Source organism: Manis javanica, chromosome 1 (genome assembly GCF_040802235.1).
Source record: "Manis javanica isolate MJ-LG chromosome 1, MJ_LKY, whole genome shotgun sequence".
NCBI lineage: Eukaryota > Metazoa > Chordata > Mammalia > Pholidota > Manidae > Manis > Manis javanica.
The window spans coordinates 116,277,377-116,297,013 of record NC_133156.1 but is presented as its reverse complement, the minus strand read 5'-3'; the positions used below and the strand labels follow the sequence as shown (position 1 = coordinate 116,297,013).

Below are 19,637 nucleotides of genomic sequence, written 5' to 3'. Positions count from 1 at the left end.
GGAGAACAGGAAAGTCCAGACTTCTGGCAGATGACTGAGGGTAACATCAAGGGTTGGAATAAAAGGACAAAGGGATGTAGGTGTTCACACCATCAAAGAAGGTGAAAGCCAGTCTTAGCAGTGTGTGAGGCTGCGTGGGGTGGCAAGTGAGTAATATTATGAGTCAAACGAAGGAAACAGTACTATGATGGGTATAAGGTTTAACTGTGACAGTGGTGAACAAGGACAAGAATAGTCCCTATTCTTCTCCTCTTCAGTTGGGAAAATGGGAAAAACAAAGTGATTATTTGACCAGCCAAAAGAAAAAGAAACCAAGAAGTATCTGCCTAATTTGGGGTGGCAGGGAGACCTGCCAGGAGTCTTCTGGAAACCATCTCTGAATGCATGTATTAAATTTATTATGTATAAGGCAAAGAAGATAAAAGTGTGAACAGGATATTCTTTGCATTAAAAATGAAATGAACATCTCCAGAACATGGAGGGAGGGGGCTGCCTAGGAGAAGAAAGGTCTAAGTTAGAGAAAGAAGCATAAATGGAGTTTTAACCCAAACACAACAGGGGTTCTTAGCCCACCACTAAAAAAAACCAGACTTGGGGATGAAATAGGCCAGTGGTGGAAGTTCTCCTGAGTAGTCAGCATAACTAACACGACCTGCAGAAAACAGTACATGAGGAGATCAAATCAGTGGAACAGCCAAGACAGAAACACTAAGTGAATGAAGGACACCTAGGGGATGGAGAAAACACACACATGCTAACAAGACCCAATCCAACTTTCAATATGTTGTAACGACAGACTTTTTCACTACAAAAAGGAACAAAATGGTGGCATGGGAAGCTGGTTGCTATATTTCTAGAAGTTATAACAACAGTTTTCAGAGGCCATTTAGAGGACAAGGAACATTTCTGATGGTAGAGGTAGGACCAAAGAAACCCACACTTGAAAGTCAGTAATTGTTTAAGCAAGGTGTCATGGTCAAAGTGAATTCCTGTTTGAACCAAGTTAGGACAACCCCAAAATGCCAACATGACATTCTTAAATAAATAAGGCCCTATATTTTAGTGAAACAGCAGTTTTATAATTTAATCAGAAAAATTATATAAGATATATGCTTTATTTCCATGGATTTCTGAAATCATTTGCTTTTTAAAAATCTTTACCTTAATTAAATTTACCCCCTTTACAATATTTACTGTTAAACCAACCAACCTGATACAATAATTGCTCTTGAAAGATAACAACAGATTAAGATATAATAGATTTTAAAATATAATAGATTACAGCCAATTTGTTAACAAAAAAAAGAAAAATTAAAGAGCTTGAACCTTTGTAACAATTTACAGAATTCTTTAACTTAATAAGTGAGAAAAATCTGCTTTGGATAAGGCATTGCTTCATCATTTCTCAGAGAATAAGGCACACAATCAGTAGCATTACAGATCACAAACACGTAAGAAAATCTGAAGACAGCAAATGGTAGGTATGTTATACAAAAATGCAGGTGCCTTTGGGACACTGACTTTTATATCAATGTAACATTAAATTGTGCAAATGTAAAATTTACTGCAACTAAATTTTCTTTTGCTAATAAAGGTTAATAATTTTTAACAGAGGGTAAACCTAAAGGAACAAAGGAAAAAGCAAATTTCCTAAAACTTCATTTTGAAAAAATATGTTTTATTTCTTAACATCAGGCAGATGTTAAGAAACAGTGACCTAGATCTAATGTTCATTATCATCTTTTTAAAATATTTTAATGGCTTCTCACATGGCACTGGGCAGGATTTGCCAGTATTCACAACTCACTAAACACTTGGCAAATTAAACTTCAGTCAAGATCAACATTTACAAACAAAGAAATGTTAGTGTTCACTACACATCTTATTCATGATCTCATTTATTTTGGCGGTTTCACTGTTTCTGTATCTCAGAAAAATGTGGATCCAAATATAATGCTAACTTACTATAAATTAGTCACCCAAAAATTTGAACTGTTTTTCATCAGGAAATGAACTAAGTTAATGGTATATTACCAGAAAACTTAATTGGATATTAATCTAATAAAGCTATTAGTAAAGTCAGATAAACAATGAAAATATATCATGAAATAAACAGAACTATAATATTGCACTTCGAGTGCTATAGAAAAGTCGAATTACAACAAAGTTTTTAAAAACTTGTACATGCTTCCTGAGCAAGAGGATTCAGAATTATAATTAGTGTACATACCTAATTAATACATTTTTAAAAATTCACTTTAATGTTGGCTACTTAATTGTCTGAACCATTTGCTTCTTTATGATTGTCATATGGCTACCTCAGACATCAATACGAATTCCATGTTTTGAAGACATCATTTGTCTGGTCCCTGTTAAATACATAATGAATGAACAGATGTGAGGTAAAGATGATGTGATTATTACATAAAGCCAGAATGGCAAAGGAGAAGTTTTTCCAAATGGGCATATCCACAAACCGTGACGAATTCCATCTCGGATATGGTGTGAGCTCCAGGATATAAATAACATCCAGGGAAGAAAGCACCAGGAATCTTTGAGCTTGAAGAGGTGCATAGTAAACCTCAGGGTCAGAACCACAACAGGTATCACAGTAGAACAGTGAAGGAAAGGTCTTCGGGGAAGAGTCAAAGCGGACTGTGGGGGGAAAGCAATAGCTAGTATCGTTCCTTTCCTGGCAAACAAAATTCTATAGATGCTTCTTAGTATTCTACAGTATTTTCCAGGATTCTGCTGGAAACCCATCTCTGAATGCATGTATTAAATCTATTATGTATAAGGCAAAGAAGATAAAAGTGTGAACAGGATATTCTTTGTATTAAAAATGAAATCGATATATCCAGAACATGGTGATTGTATTTTTTAAAGTTTCTTATTATCTGCTTACAAAAGTCACAATACAAATGTAATTTATATCCTAAATGTATGGTTTGTGTAAATCTGGAGTTTTAAAGAACTGGCTGGGGCCTCTAAGAGTGCTGAAAAAATCTCACAACTGAATAAAATTAATAAAGGCATAAAAGGTGAATATTTTTGTTGTAACCATTTTATAGGACATTGAGTACTTTCAGAACTTATTAACAACATTTACGAAAATTATCTCATTTTAAATAAGTATTCTAAAGTTGAGTTAAATAAGCTTCAGTAAAATTTCTAAACCATTGCAAAATATGTAACCAACATCTAAATAAATGAAAATTTCAGGCTTAATCCCTACTTGATCCATGAGTAAGGTTTTGCTCTCACTATAAAGACTAATTTGCAAGAAGATAATTTCTAATAAAAAGAAAGCTGAGGATAGTGTGAAGATTGCCTAAAGCCAACTCTCCCCACAAATCCTCAAAAACATTACAGAGCAAGGAAAATAAAACTATACCAAACCCCACTTTGCATAGATAAAAGTCAGAATGCCCAACTTCCTAAGTATTAAAATAAACATCAAATCAGTGAGCCTTATCTCGTACTCCCATCCAAAGCCAGGAAAAAGTAAGGGAAATCTAAGATTGATCTAAAATTAACTCTAGGAAGAGAAAGTTTAACCTAAGTGTGAAATGCTGAAAAGGGTCCTGGTCCATCAAAGCAATGACCAAAGAGAAAGGAATTAGTGTGCATGTCTCAAGGTTGTGAAAGGCATTGTTTCTGGGGAAGAAGATGGCAAAAAGGAAGGGAGAAAGGTACCTTTTGGAGACTAGACAGTAAAGAGCAAAAGAAGTAGGAAAGAAAAAAATTTAGTTATCTATAGTAAAAAATAAGGATACAACCTTCCCACCACAAAAAAAAAAGGCATCCATTAAAGAGACTCTACCTTGCCACACTGTCAAGTCACATCACCCTTACATGGGGAATCTTATAAACCGATTCCTTAAACCTATGTTCTTTAACTCCCCTACTGACTGAACACCAAAGAGTTTTTCTACATTTCTCTTCCCTCTTCCTTCTCCGCCACATTTTAGCTGTTTTATTTCTACTCTGTCAGAACACAAAACATTTCTGTATTACTATACCCCTTGTTTCTACCTTCGCTTTTAAGTTCTATACCCACACAATAATCCATGCTCTCAATATCACAGTGGCATCAGGGAGTCTACGGGAATCATTACTTGAAAGAAAGCAATACCCTGAAGCTGAGAGATGATTAGCAGTTTTGTGCTGGATATCTTTGCAGGGATATTTAACTCTTCACATTTTTATTTGTGAAGTTTGTTTACATTCATAGAACTAAAGAAGAAATAAGGAATTTCTGTTGGTTGGCTGATTCCTAAATCATCAGTGCATTATTTTTCATTCACAGAAAAATAGTGAATAATGAAGGTAGAAAAGGGCATTATAAAATTACAGACTAGATTGCTTAAAAGTAGAAGTAAAAATCGATACTTGAAAATAACTATCACAAATACTCAGTCTTGACATTTATTACTGATGATCACATACAATCTTATGGTGAATGTGAACAAATGTTAATACTTCATTCAAAAAAGAAGAATCAATACCAGCACTATGGTATACTTTATGTGCACTATCTCATTTGCTCCCAATAACAATCCTGAGTTAGGGATTATTTTACTGAGGAGGAAACTCGGACTTAGGGAGGCTAAGTAGCTCCCCATGTTGTGTGGTTACTAAGTGGCAGAGCTGAGATTTGATACTGGGTCTGTCTGACTCTGTGGCTCATATTCTTAACACTACTGTTTCTAAATGAATCAAAGAATAACTACAGTATAGGGCCTAAATGTTTTAAAAAATTACAACAGGAGAGTTAAGTTCTAGGTGAATGCATTCGTGACCCACACTTTCTATGTTTCAGAGCTTATCCCAGCCTCTACTAACATTTATTATTAACTATTTGCCAGGGTATGCCACTTAACATGCTCATTTAGTCCTCACAAGAACCTTATGGGGTATCGTTAAGAGTCCACATTTAACAGAAATTAAGCCTTAAAAAAGTTTAAAAGTGCTTTGCTAACACCACATACTAGGGTTCAAACCCAGGTCTTCTGATTTCAACTAATATCAATGTTATGCTGCTTCCACTTACAGCAAAAAAGTTAAAATTTGTCTTTAGCCAGGAACTACTGATTCCTTACTGATTAAGTTTCTAAATAAGTGAAACAACCTCTGAAAAATACTTGGTACAGTCCTTGACACATAATTGGAAAAAGAACTGATCATTTCTCCTTTCAACAAATACTACTGAACACACTACTACGTGAGCCAGGCAGTGTTCTAGGCCAGTGGTGATGCTAAGGCCTTGCTCTATGAGTTTGTATTACGTTCCTGAAATGTTTCAGACCAGAAACATGTAAAAAGTAGGCAAACCTTCTGACCCTTAGAAAATATTAACTGAATTGCCATTTTAGGATCAGCTCATTTGATAGGTAGCTGTATAGCTAAATCCCTAAAGCCTCAGTGAAATTCCTCCATTTCTCCACCAGGGACTATGTCCTAATCAGCCCATTGCAATGCATACTTTTGGCCTCAAGAGGGTCTCAGGGAATGAGGCCCATTAAGGACACATTCCCCAGGACTGGGAATCACCTTAAAGCTATTCAACTGTTAGGAGCTACATATTAAAAGGTAAAAAGTTAAGAATGAGGGGACAAATTTAAGTGTGGTCCTGAGGAAGGAACACTGATACAAAAAGAACTAGGAAAGCCCAAGGATGACCTCCTGTTGCTTTAAACCAGTTGTCTACCCTTTCCTTCAAGGCTTGGCTAAATACATCCTCGGTAAAGCCAATACAGAACTTCACAGGTACAATTAGTGAGACCTTGGCATTCTGTGATGCCAAATAACTTGATTAGCAACATGTCTGTGTGTACATTCAAGGAAGTACTCAATGCTCAAAAAAGTGGGATGAATGGGCTTTCTTATTTTAAAATAAGGCTAATCTTCTCAAACTAAAAGGATGCTGAAGATCAATATAACAGTGCTGAAGAAATTAAAGACCAGCAAAATTAAACATATATGCTTCTTACCTTTAAAGACAGGGATCCAGCTAGAAAAAAGTGGTCTACATCAATAACAGAGGCTAAAAATCCAGCTAAGATGATTTCTCCAAAGTCAGTCTTCTTTTTGATTCCAATGACTATTGCCCATGACCACATGCCGATTGCGCAATGTACAGCATTATCTGAGAGGGCTCGAAGCCAGTCATTTTGCTGAATTATGGAAAACTGAAGAATTCTGTCAGCTACTAGGGCAAATAGCCCCAGACCAAGGCTGGCAATAAGAGAGTCAGTGCTACAAGACTGGAGTAGAGCATGGGTCTTCTCAGTCTCAGATGCCATCACAGGCCATATGTCAGTGTATACTAAAAGCCATCAGAAAACAGCTTATTCTTGTTTATATTCCCAGTTACCCTAAAATAGAAAGAAGAGGAAAATATTAATGGAGATTATAAGCTGCCATATAATATTTAAACAAGACAATATCGGCAATAATTTCACAAATATAAAACAATTGTGAAAACTGGTATTTATTTTTAAGCTGTTGTCAATAATTTCATCTTATTTTTATTATTCCTGGCTTTACTGATATAACTGATATATAACACTGTGTAAATTTACAGTATATAATGTGATGACTTGGCATACATATATATTATGAAATTATTACTGCAATAAGGTTAGTTAAAACATTCATCACTTCACACAGTTACCTTTTTGTGTGTGTGGTAAGAACATTTAAGATCTTAGCAACTTACAAGTATTAAAAATGGTATATCTTACATGTTATATATAACATGCTATGTGGCCCAAAGAGAATAGATTAGCTTTGTAGGAATAACAGTTTAGATGGTAGTACATAGCAAGGGAAAGCCAAATATATATAATATATATATATATATTATATATTATACAATTGCAGATATTAAATATATTTTGTAATATAAACATTAAGAAAGTCCACTGACTGTAAGATATTACTTTGAGGTTATCAAATAGTTTAGTGGGCATCCATTGTGTCTGTGTACCTAGCAACTACTTTCTATACTTCTTTAACATCCTTTTCCTTTGGGAAAACTCATCACAATACCCAAACTTTGGAGCTAATCAATTAGAATTCTCTGTATCCCTTACTAGTAGTTATTAGTAATTACTAGTTAGTAATCATTTTCCAGTAGTGATTAGATTAGCAGTGATTAATCTAATGATGGTGACCTGGGCTTTAGCAATCAGACTCGTATCTAGAATTTTCCTAAGTGGAGCTGGTGGAGAAAGTTCCTTTTCTTCTTGCATACTAGAGGCTCCACTACATGGAACAGCTTAGGAGAAAGAATCATAAGGACATCAAGTCCTCTGATCCAATCTCTAATATTCTCAGGGCTGTGCTCATTTCTCCAGCTCATCCTTGTTCTATGAGCTACCCCAGCATTTTTCTAATAAATCCTTTTTTGCTTTCTCTTGTCTCCACCCAAAGAGCTTTTACTGATATAAAAAGGCAATCATAATTCTCTGTTGAGCACTTACCTGGCACAGAATATAAAATTCATTTACCCAACTAAAGGTATCAATAATGTGTGATACCTAAAGTTTTTGTTATGTGTTATTTCAAATCTGAGGCTAAAGAATAACTAAATGATTTATTGAGAATGACTCAACTTCCATTCTGTAATAAAAAGTATACATGGCTCATTATGTATATTCTAAAATTTACAGGGAAATGCAAGAGACCTAGATAGAACACACCTAGAAAAGTACTTTGAAAAAGAGGAAGTAAATTGAAGGACTTAAAGCATCTGATTTCAAGTCTTATTACAAAGCTACAGTAATCAAGACAGTGTGGTATCAGTACAAAGAAAGACAAAGAGCTCAATGGAACAAAATACAGTGGGTTCAGAAATACATCCACACACACAGTCAGATGATTTTTGACAATCATGCAAAAGCAAGTCAATAGAAAAAAGATATTCTTTTCAACAAATCATACTGAACAATTGGATATCCATGTGCAAAAATAATGAACATCAACCCACACCTTACTCCATACATAAAAACTCAAAATGGATGACAGACCTAAAAGTAAAACATAAAACAAAAATTTCTGGAGGAGAACATTTTGGTATCCTTGGATTATGCAAAAAAGTTCTCACATGCAACATCAAAAGCTGTTTTAGGAATCAATAAACTGAACTTCATCAAAATTAAGAACTCCTGCTTTTTGAAAGACAATGTTAAGAGAATGAAGACAAGCCACAGACTAGCAGAAAATGCTTGTACATGTCATATTTGATAAAGGACATGTATCCAGAACAAAGAATTTGCAAAACAGAATTAACAGAAAAACAATAAAGCAATATAAAAATGGGCACAAGACTTGAAAAAGGACTTTACAAAGATGATATACAGATGGTCAATTACCACATGAAATTACCCAATATTATTATTAGGGAATGCAAGTTAAAACCACAATGAGATACCAAACATATCTATTAGAATGATTAAAATTAAAGACTAACCATCCCAAGTGTTGACAAGATGTGGATCAACCAGAATGTTATATGCTGCTGGTGGGAATGTAAAACTGTACACTCACCTTAGTTTCTCAAAGTCAAACATATTCCTACCATATGTCTTAGTCACTACATTATTCCACTCCTAGGTATTTACCCAAGAGAAATTACAGCATACATCTGCACAATGATTTGTACATGAATATAACAGCAGCTTTATCTACATTTGCTCTAAACAGACAACCCAACTGGATAAACAAAATGTGGAATAAACAGAAATGAAAAAGCGATCCATACAAAAACATGGGTGAACCTCAACATAATACTAGGAAGTCAAATCATAAAAAAAGGTACACAGTCAAAACCCACAGAACTGTACAAATGTAAACTATAGACTTCAGTTAATAATAATGTATTAAAATTGGTTCATTAATTGTAATAAATGTAGCACACTAATGCAAAATATTAGTAATAGGAAGAAAAGTGTGCAGGAGAGGGAAATATGGGAATACCATACTATCTGCCAATTTTTCTGTAAACTCAGAGTGGCTATTAAAAAGTCTATTGACTCAGAAAAAGTAAATAAATGAAGCAATTACAGGAAACTGTTACAACTGTTAAATTTATGTAATGACTATACAATCTTGAAATTTCCAATATATTTGAAATTTCCATTTAGAAGTATGTTTTCAAAAAGAGTACACAGTATGATTCCCTATATGTAAAATTCCAGGAAATGCAAAGACAGTGATGGAAGCAGATATGGTTGCCTGGGGACAGAAGGGACAGGAAGAATTAAAAAGGAATGTAAGGAAATGTTGAGGGGACAGATATATTCATTATCTTGATGATGGCAATAGTTTCATGGTTCATAATTTCATACATACATCAAAATATATCAAATTGTACATTTTAAATATGTACAGTTTATTATATGTCAATTATACTCCAACAAAGATTTTAAAAAGCTAGCAAATACATTTTACTGTCAATAACAACAGCAGGCTTCCATGTAAAAGGAGTGTCTGAAAAAGCCTAATTCCTAAATTAAAAAATCAACAGAAGAAATGCATAGTAAATGAGGCTTCAAAAAAACACAATTGGTGAATAAGAACACTTTCCAAGACTTTCCCAAAGCTTGGATGGAAAAAAAGAACAAAAAGTTGTGCACTGAAAGGAAAAAATAAATTGAATATAATTTCCCAAGAATTTCCAAGTCAAAAAAGAAATGGTTTTTGCAAAAGAGAATGTGATTAAACCAACACCAAATGTCAAATATTGTGGGGCAACCTTTACAGAACTAAAAGATCATGATGGTAGAATTTGAAACATAACTAAATTATGATACCTGTATGACAATCGTGCATTTTAAGAGTTGTGCCTTAGATATTATAATACCTAATTATGATTTCTGGGAAAAAAGAATTAAGGATCAGAACTTATAACTCGAGGGGGTGGGGAGAGGAATAAAGAAAACTTAATCAACATAGCAAAACAGAAGAGGAAAAAAAGGAAAGAAGAAAACTTTACCCCCACCTACCTCCAAAAAGCAACAGGGACCAAACATATAAAACACAAATACTACAATAAACATATATGTACTTCATTTCTCTGTAAAGAGATAGACTGGGGCAAAAGTATATATCCCACCAAGTTATTGTTCATAAGAAAACATCTCAAAGGCTCAGCAATACAGAAATGAGAAGAGATGAGAAAACTTTAGAAAATACAAACAAAATAAAGTACCAGGGGTAATACTAACATCAAACAGAATTTACAACAAAAGATTTAGTGGGACCAAAAGGGGTAAAATATTCAAGTCACAGTAAAGTTATGTAAGAAGCTGCTGACACATCCAGCAGCAAAGCAGTAAAAGTTAAGTTAAATCAAGTAGCCAAAAAAGAAAAGTTATAATCTGAATAATATACTTATAAATTTGATTTCACATACAGTTCAAAAACTGTGTCTTATAACATACAATACACACTTTCCAAATGTGCATGGAACATCTGTAAAAGTTAACATTTACTCATCCACAAGAAAAACTTCAATACAATCTAAAAAGTAGAAATGTTCAGGCCAAAGGGGATTAAGGGGTATTACGGTTAGTGTACATAATACGGGTGGGGCACGGGGAAGGAAGTATAGCATAGAGAAGACAAGAAGTGACTCTATAGCATCTTACAACGCTGATGGACAGTGACTGTAATGGGTATGTGCTGGGGACTTGATAATAGTGGGGAATGTAGTAACCATAATGTTGCTCATGTGAAACCTGAGCAGAAGATTGTGTATCAATGATACCTTAATAAAGAAAAAAAATGTTCAGGCCAAATTCTGACCAGAAGGCAGTATGATTCATAACTTGGAAACCTGTTAAAAAGAAAAATGTAGTGGCCTAACTAGCTTAAAGAAACTAAACTTAAATGGTGGTGCAAATAATACCTTTAGAGCCAAAAGACTTGCCTATCTTTCAAGTGTTTATGTTCTGTAAACATTCAGGAAAGAAAACAAAAGCTCAGAGAGCACGGACTTTGTCTGCTTTGTTCACCACTGTACCTTTAGCACATGGTAGGGGCTCAGTTAAGTATTTGTTGAATGAATTAATGCATAGTCATCATACACTGTATCTGTTATCCACCAGGTACTACATATTAAATGAATAAAGATAAAATGTAACATCCATCCCTGGGAATCTGCATTTTAAGCAAGATTGACTACCAGGTAATTCTTATGTTCACTAAACATTGACAAACATCAGTTTAACAGAAACCAAAATGATGAAAACCAAGAAACATTACCTAGGAAGTCAGAAACAATACGGTTTTTGTAATTCTGTTCTGGCAGTTTAGTCAATGTAATGAGACAAGGAAGGTAAGGAGAGACAGAAAATGTATCATTACCTTAACCAGGAAGAAAAAGGTAATTATACTAGTTTGCAAGTGAAATAAGTGTGTATCAAAAGAGAGAGAATCAATTGAAAATATTTAGAATTTAAGTTGAAAAAGGTGGCTTCTTCAAGATAAACACTAATCTTTAATATATCAGCAATAATCATAAGAAAAAAGTTAGAGTATGATCATTCACAACAACAAAAATTCAACAGCAAGGAATAAAATTCAACAGCAAGGAATAAACTAAATAGGAAATGTGTATGAAGAAGCTATAAAACTCTACTAAAACTGTATTAGAGGATGCAAAAGATCAATCAGTTCTTTAGAGCTCTGGTGGCTTTGTACTATCTTAGCTGAGCTAAATCAGAAGTACCTTTTCCAGAACTCAATAGTTCTGGGTAGTGTTGGTTACAGGAGACATTGTACATGAGGCCTGGAAGGGAGACGTGGAGCAGCAGCTATAGTTTTTGCTCTCTGAAGGTCAGTGCCCACAGAGCTCACCTGTGTTGCTGCTGTTAGCCCACTTTGCTGACATGGGGAAGCAGCTGGGCCTACTGCTCCTTCAGCTCCCACCAGATCTTCCTGCAGCTTCTACAATTCCTGGGCCTGAATGCGTAACCCCAAGGTCGAGTGCAAGCCTCTCCTGTAGGTCATCCACAGCATCAAAAGTGGAGTTGAGGCCAACGCAGGTTCCGTTCTGTCCTAGCTCTCTCTCATACACATCCAGCTTCCCTGCCCAACTGTCAAGCCGACTTGCAGCAGCTGAAGGTTCAACAAGCTTCAGAGGCAGCAGCCTGCCCAGCCTGCTCTCCCAACCTCACAATTTTAATCCCTGTAATAAACGTCTTATTCTTTAGCATGTAAAGTAGTTTGGCTTCTTTGATGGAACTTAACTGGTACAAAGTCAGACCATTTTGAGTAAGAAAAAACTGATGGTGCTATTTTCCTTAATCTATTAATTTAATGTAATTCTAATCAAAATCATAAAGGTTTTTAGGAACTTTATAAAATGTTTCTAAATTTCATTTGAAAGAGTAGATGCCAGTAGGTTCCATTCTGTCCTATAGTAACTCAATTATTAACTCAAAATAAAAGCCAAACAAATTTATTGAAAAGATACTGGGAAACCAGACTTGCCAGGTTTCAAGAATCAGGCTTCAAAACTATGCTTCAAGCACCCAGTGAAAATGATCCCAGACAACTGGTCTGAAGACCTTCCTGCCACTAAGCCCAGTTTATAGTGCCCAGTCCATCACCAGGTATCACCACTGGCAGTGCGGCCAGTGCTGCTGTCTCTGCTGTCATACAGGATTCTTGGCAGTATTTCTTTGTTCTCAATACAAAATTTGGAGTGCGAAGGGTACATGTCTGATGGGCTGGGCCTAGATCGCACTCCCACACTGTACTGCAAGGGAAAAGATAGTATTTGGCCTTTTCAGCATATAATGTAGCAGGTGGGCTTTTTCATCCTTCTAGATGCAACAGAAGAGAAACCTCTTAAATACATACTATACTGAACAGGAAATGACCAGAACAAGAAATGACTAGTAATCAGTCTGGTGGAAAAGGCATTAATTGCTAGGTACTACTGCAGAGTCAATAATCAGATAAAACCTGAGATGGAAATCATCTGCTTTCTGTCTGTGCAACGCCATTTTATACAGTTAACCAGTTAACTTGTTAAAAAAAACTTTAGATTTTAAATCGTCACATAGACTAGGGTTTTGCAATATATAGAAAACATTTCTCTGGTTAAATTAAGAAAGGGAATCAGTTTCATTGACTAGCTGCCTGGAAAATTTCCATGGTTAAATAGCTTTTGTAATTAGTTTGGTGATCAAATTTGGGTTGTTTAAATGAATTTATAAACAGACTTCTTCATAATCCAGCTAGCTAGACTTTTACAGAAGAGCTCAAAATTATTTTTTAAACATTGGTAGGCATGACTACATAAAAATGTAAAACTTTGGCATGATAGAGATAAAGACAAATGGTGGAAATTTAGAACATTTATGGTGGAGAAAGATGAGAAGCCTTACTTTATTAAAGAATCTTAAAATTAGTAAGAAGAAATAAGTATCCCAATAATAAAGCAGGCAATGTCTATGAAAAGGCATTTTGGAAAAGGAAGAAATGCAAATGGTCAAAAATTATTAAAAGATTTCAACTTTATTAGTAATCAATTGAATTTAAATTAAAACAATGAGACTTCAATGTAAGATTGACAAAAGATTGCTAAAGCTTTGTTAGTAGTGGTGGGGAAATGATAATTCTTATGGCATATTAGTAGAAGTATAAATTGGTGTAATTTTTCTAGTGGACAGTTTGACAATATGTATAAAATCATTTAAAAAAATGAGCAAACTTTTGACTTGGCATTTCCAATTCTAGGTATTTATTCTAAAAAAGTAGTTAGATAAATACAAAGAGTTACACGTGGATGTGCAGTATGGCATTCTTCATAATAAGGAACAATTAGAAACTACATGTCCAAAATATGGGACTAGTGAATTACATTCCACACAATTATGCGGCCATTAAAGAAATACTTATTCCCATGTTTATTGACATGGAAAGATGTCCGATACTAAACTTTTAAAAGCAGCTTGTAAAATATGTGAAATATTTCAATTTTCTTAAAAATATGTACATACTCATTAAAAAATCTGGACAGCTGTTCATTTGGCTTGTCTCTCACTGGAGGACTTACATGTGATCATTACTTTTTTTTCCTTTCTTTGATTTCATAAAAATTTTCAGTGTCTTACTGTTATGCCCACAAAACCAAAGAAGGTATTTTCAAAGTTAACTCCGAAGTAATTAAACAACTCAGACTATGATGCTAGCTTTTTAAAAGTGTAATTTTAAAAAAGTAGAAATATTTGACATTATAAATATGTATTAATAAAAGTACTAGCATAAAACACACAATAAAATTTTATACAATTCTCATAAGTCACATTTATAGTGCAATATAAAATAATCTGTTCATATGTATATACTATTGGACCCATGAAAAGTCTGTACAGAAGATTTCTGTATCTCCATGTGAAATAAACTTGTTCTCTAAAACACTAAGATGTGGTCATAGTCTACAAATTCTTCCAGGATGAGGAAACAATGATTTCAAGGTACTTTCAAGCAAGAGACAAAAAATGTAGTATATGTAAAAAAACCTCCAAGGTCATGAGTCCTTTCTGTAAATCTCAGGATTTATACTTCACAAATCAAGAATCATTTATCTCTACTTTAAAAAATAAACATTTGACACTTGACTGGAAAAGGAAGTCAGTTTTTAAAGGTTCAAGGCATATCATTTTAAACTTCCTAACATCTCTGAACCAAAGATAAATGCCAGTATCCACTTGGCTGGATGGGAAGTGGGACCCAGAAAGCTTGAATTAATAACCAAGCCAGAGAGATGTGGTCGCTGCAGAAACCATGCTCTGCTTTGTTAAGCTGTGGGTGTATGTTAGCCTAACGGGGAAGAAGACCAGTCGGGTGGATGAGTGTGAGGAAAACGTAGGCTGGGTACACACTACACAGAGCCTGACAGAAAAGCTCTGTTGCCACTGAGACTATGCTTATGTATGCAGTTAATTACAAATTTACTTTCAAATCTTATCTGAGAAAGCAAAATTAAAAGATCATCATCCACTTAATTGCAAATTGCATGATGTCTGTTTAAAGCCGCAGCATTGCATCCATCTTCTTTTACTCATGAAATCAATTTTTATCATCAAAAAGGATATCTAAATGTTACTAACCTTATGTTTTACCTAAGTTCCGATTCTAAAAGGACTGGGCAGCTAATGAAGAGTCATGAGCAAAATGAAACATCAAAAGATCACTTCAAGCATTTAAATTACTATCCAATTTTACAGTGACCTGAAAAAGAAAACCTACTGTTTACATAAGTGTATTGTTGTTTATGAATAGGAACACAACCACATAAGGGGGCAGCACAATGCATTTTATGAATGGAAAGTATAAAATAGCTTGCTTAATTAGACGGGAGCAAAAAGCTCATGTGAATGAATTTGCAAGCAGATCCCTTAGCCCCAACAAGCCTTCAGATGCCTGCAGCCCTGCCAGCAATAGGACTGCAACTTCATGACACCCTGGGTCAGAATCACCCAACTAACCTAACCCTCTTCTAAATACCAGCTCGCAGACACAGTGACATAACAATTGTTCAGTTTTAAGCCTATAAATTCTGGGGTAGTATGTTATGCAGTAGTGGATAAAACAGTATGAAGACAGTACTGGTTCTATTTTTAAGAAAGGTAAAATTATGGTCCTTGAAACCCAGAATTCTGACATTTAATCTACTCTGTTGGTGCAGATACTTACCATCGCTGGCTTAGATTCAGAGTATGAGGAAGAGAGGCTTGGTAAGTATACTTCCTCTCATTTATTGTCTCTGACAAGGACATCCAAGTGTACCCATTTTTCTTACCTTTTTCTACCTTTTTCCACTTCCTGGCTCCTCCCCCAACAAACATAATAGCCTCTGGAACTCCCTAACCTTTATTCTACATACTCATTTTTGTTGGGCAGATTCCTTAAGAGTAGAAATTACACTTTTTTTAAACCTGTCATGCATAAAATCTCAACTGCTCATGATGCTTAGTATTTCATTATACTAATGCAAGGGGTAAACAGATAAGCAATCTTCAGCCTATGAACTAAAGATATTATTTAGGATGAGTTCTCTGCCACAATAGCCAGTTACCCAGGTCATATAGTTCTCTCTATGTCTCGAAGGAGCCACTTTCTACAATGGCCAAGCTCTACGGCACCCCATCCCCATTAGTGTACAACACCTTCAACTATGGAGTCTTCCAAGCATACATTTAAGTAGTCTTTTGCTTAACTCGACAAACACAGTTAGCCAGTTACTTTAATTATATATTAATGCGCATTATTAGTAATCTTTTAGACATTTCTGCCAAAACAAGAGCTAACAAATTCCCAATGCAAATATCATCTTCTGCTTCACCCCACCTTCCACTTCTCACAAATATTTACCAAATCCAGTTAACTGCCTTTAATATACTTTACAAGTTTTCTTCACTGAACTGTAGTTGCTGCCAAAGTTAATACATTTAATTTTTTAACGCTACAATACTTAAAGCAGGTGCCAAATCAAATGCAGCTGATTTCAAAGGAAACACAAATTCTGTTCACTTGCATGTTAACTTTCTACAGCCTCGTATGAAATGTTTAGTTCCTACGACCACAGCAAATAAAACATACAAATCAGAATTCCACCTGTTTCAACTTCTAGCAAAAACCCAAAGTCGTTCTTTCCTAAGGCTGGTATGATAAATAATTTTTAATATAGATTAAGAAAATAAAGAAGGAAGATTTGGATAGACAGGAACTAAACATTTTACATGCAGGGAAAGGATCATGGCCCACTTACAGCATTCACACCAACAGGGAGGCGGGGCAGGTAAAAGCTCTCAGCCCGAAAGGAGGGCAATGGGCAACTTCAGCAAGACCCCAGGCAGCCGGGCCAGGGAAACGCCGATGGCGCAGAGCCTAGGCGAGGGCTGGGTGCCTACGGGATCTAGAAAGCGCGACGAAGGCTGAGGAAGGCGCCGGGGCTTCGCGCTGACCCCCGGACCGTCCCACAGCGCCAGCCCGAGGGTCAAGCACACCCGCCTTGCTCTGAGGTCCCACGCGTCTGCCACCCATGCACGCCCTCCCCATCTTGAACCTGGAACTTCCAGATTTCGGACACTGGCGGACCCTGCCTCCTGCCCCCCACCTCAGGACGCAGTTTCGCGGCGTCCATTCTGTCCCCCTCCCGCCCGGTTCATCGCAGCAGCTCCGCAGAAACAACGACCAACTATCAAGGCCGGGGGCCGCAGTGCGAATGGCGGACCCGCCCCCACTCCTTCCGCCCAACGGCCAGCACCACAGAGAGGCCAGACGCTGGCCAGAGCGGCTCCAGCCCGCAAGGCCGGCCGAGAGGACGCCGGGATAGTGGATCCTGGCCCAGTTCTGAGCCGACCGGAAGCGGCGGTTGAGTGCTCTTCGGTGGAGCGGGTGGGTACGGAGAGTTCTCTCCGTTACCCCCAAAAAAGGCCTTTGAGATGACTTCGCTAGTTTCTGTCATACCTTAGGATTTGTTCTCGACGTAGGCGGTGCGGTGCCGTGGCTGTAACCACGGAAATACCCAGAACGCATCCAAGCTGCCGCCCGGAAGTTGGGGACGTGAAAGCGGCCACGGAATATCGGACCCACAGACGGCAGGGCTGGGAGCCACAGGCTGGCGTGGTTCCCGAGGTGTGGAGATAGTTCAGACTTTTACTGGATCCCTCAGGGTGGGCGTCAGTTTTTCTGCGATCTTTTAGACCCAAGACCTCCAAAGCGCTTCACCGCCCTCGAGGATTTCTTCATAAATTATTTTTGCTACCATGCGGGCAGACGTTCTGGAGGGGGTCTACTTTTTTTGAACAGCGGAGCAGGGCTAGAACAGTCACGACTTCTAAATGCTCAGGAGAAAAAGCAACTGCATAAAAGGGTAGCTTGCTCCTAATTGAGTGGATTCACAGATGTAGCTTGTTTACTGGCACTATGGCCAGGTCCCACCCTATCTCCTTGCCTCTTGAGTAGTGGTTCTTAGCACCTAGGAAAAAGTCTAGCTTGACGTTTGGCTCCAGAAAGCACTGGCCCAAGAAAAAACAGGCCCAAAGAGGGACATTTCTCCTTTTTACCTCCAGTTTCTCAAAGCAGGTGTCAGATGGAAAGTGGTGGGGTGGTATTATTTATTTTAAAGAGGACTATTAAATAGAAAATTGGGATCTCCAATCTCAAGCAAACTCCTGGGTTTTTCACAAAACCTTAAAGTATGGCTTCGTTTCTCAGTGACATACTCAGTTTCTCCACTACTGCATACATTTTAACCAGTACAGTTTAAAAGCTAATATCTGTCACCAAATATATTAACCACAATATTGGGTGCTTTTAGTCATGTAAAGGACAATTTTTTTCTGTCTGTATGTAGTAACAACCCTTACGGCAGCATGGTACACGTCTTTGCCTAGGCTTTCTAAAGCTATTGAGGAACATAGTTGGCTTTCTGCAACCAAAACAACACAGTTGTTCCTTTCTCTGTAGTCAGTGTACTGCCCTAAGGTGGTGATTCATTTATAAAACACATACTAAGTGCTCTCAACTAAGCTTGGTAACAAGGCTGTGCAATGACTTTATGGAGCTCCAGTTCTAGCGCAGGGTTACAGACAGCAAAATAACAAGTTGGATAAGTGTAATATGTGCTATAAAGGAAATAAATAGGGTGTTACAACAGCAAGTAATTGGGGGAGGCCCCTCTGAAAAAGTGGTATTTGCGAAGAGACCTGAAGGTGGCAAGGAGCCCAGTGTGAGAAGAGCTGGGAGAGAACGCTTTGACCTTCAAACCACTGACGTTATCATTGCTAATCTAATATGTTCTGCTTTATTCGCCCTTTTTCTCCTTGTTTCCTCTGTTGCTCCTTGCCTTTGATGTGAAGAAGCTGGTCTTTTTTTCCCCTAGAAATCAAAGTTATAACATTTCTGGCTATACTGGAGTAATCCTAAAGTCTTTTTAAAGTGTGATTTAGTTCTTTCCCAATAGACAAGGTTGTAATAAATAGCAGTTTTGGTGAGCTCTTTTCTGTTTCACACACTTTGTAGCATAAATCTTTTCAAATGTTCAAAAGTAGTGAAAATATCTGGTTCTTAAGACAGTTAAGATAAAATTTAGTCTTTGCTGAAGTGCTTGATTCTTAGCTTGAAGCAACACTGCCTAGATTAAATTTTTTTAAAGGTCTAATTCTTATAGGTATGTCAGTCCCTCCCTGCCTCTGACCAGCAGATAAGGGAGGAGACGCGATGAGTTATTGAAGATCTGAAAGAACCAGCCAGGGGACTCAAGGCATAACAGCGCAGGAGTAATGCCGAAAAGGCACTCATATTCATTGAGCAAATGAACCCAAACATCCAAAGAATTTTGAGTAGGGGGTTCAACATACAATCATTATCTGACCTTGAGTCTAGCCCTAGGACATGATGCTCAAGGACACTGAAACCCTGTGAGGGTGGTCACGAGTTGTAGGAACTGTTTTGTCTTCACTCATTTTGTTACTGATCAAGCATCAGCAGTTGTAGGAGAAACAATCAGGTCATATGTATTTGTACATTTGATTTCTATATTACTTGATTTATGTATTACTCCCACGTTTCCCCCTTTTAAGTAGTAGATAATAATATAGCAAGCAGAT

General features: G+C 36.7%; 1 protein-coding gene across 7 annotated transcripts; it reads right to left on the bottom strand.

Moving 5' to 3' along the window:
- Positions 1-1,057: 1,057 nt before the first annotated feature.
- On the bottom strand, positions 1,058-17,810 carry TMEM267 (transmembrane protein 267). 7 transcript variants are annotated; one of them, XM_017653759.3, is made up of 4 exons: positions 17,141-17,281; positions 16,793-16,939; positions 5,994-6,377; positions 1,058-2,655 (listed from the first exon to the last, which is right to left on the bottom strand). In XM_017653759.3, exons 3-4 carry the CDS (start codon positions 6,303-6,305, stop codon positions 2,320-2,322), a joined length of 648 nt encoding a protein of 215 aa, XP_017509248.1. In that variant the 5' UTR covers positions 6,306-6,377; positions 16,793-16,939; positions 17,141-17,281; the 3' UTR covers positions 1,058-2,319. The 7 variants fall into 7 exon arrangements, with proteins under 7 accessions (XP_017509248.1, XP_017509251.1, XP_036879467.1 ...); XM_017653762.3 differs by lacking the exon at positions 16,793-16,939 and adding an exon at positions 15,132-15,252; XM_037023572.2 differs by lacking the exon at positions 17,141-17,281 and adding an exon at positions 15,132-15,252 and having other exon boundaries at positions 16,793-17,133.
- Positions 17,811-19,637: the final 1,827 nt, after the last annotated feature.

Coding starts and splice junctions, on each gene's coding strand:
- TMEM267 (XM_073236542.1), bottom strand. CDS start 6,305: ATGGCATCTGAGACTGAGAAGACCCATGCTCTACTCCAGTCTTGTAGC. Junction 2,656..5,993: donor CTGGATCCCTGTCTTTAAAG/GTAAGAAGCATA, acceptor TTCCCCCCACAG/TCCGCTTTGACTCTTCCCCG.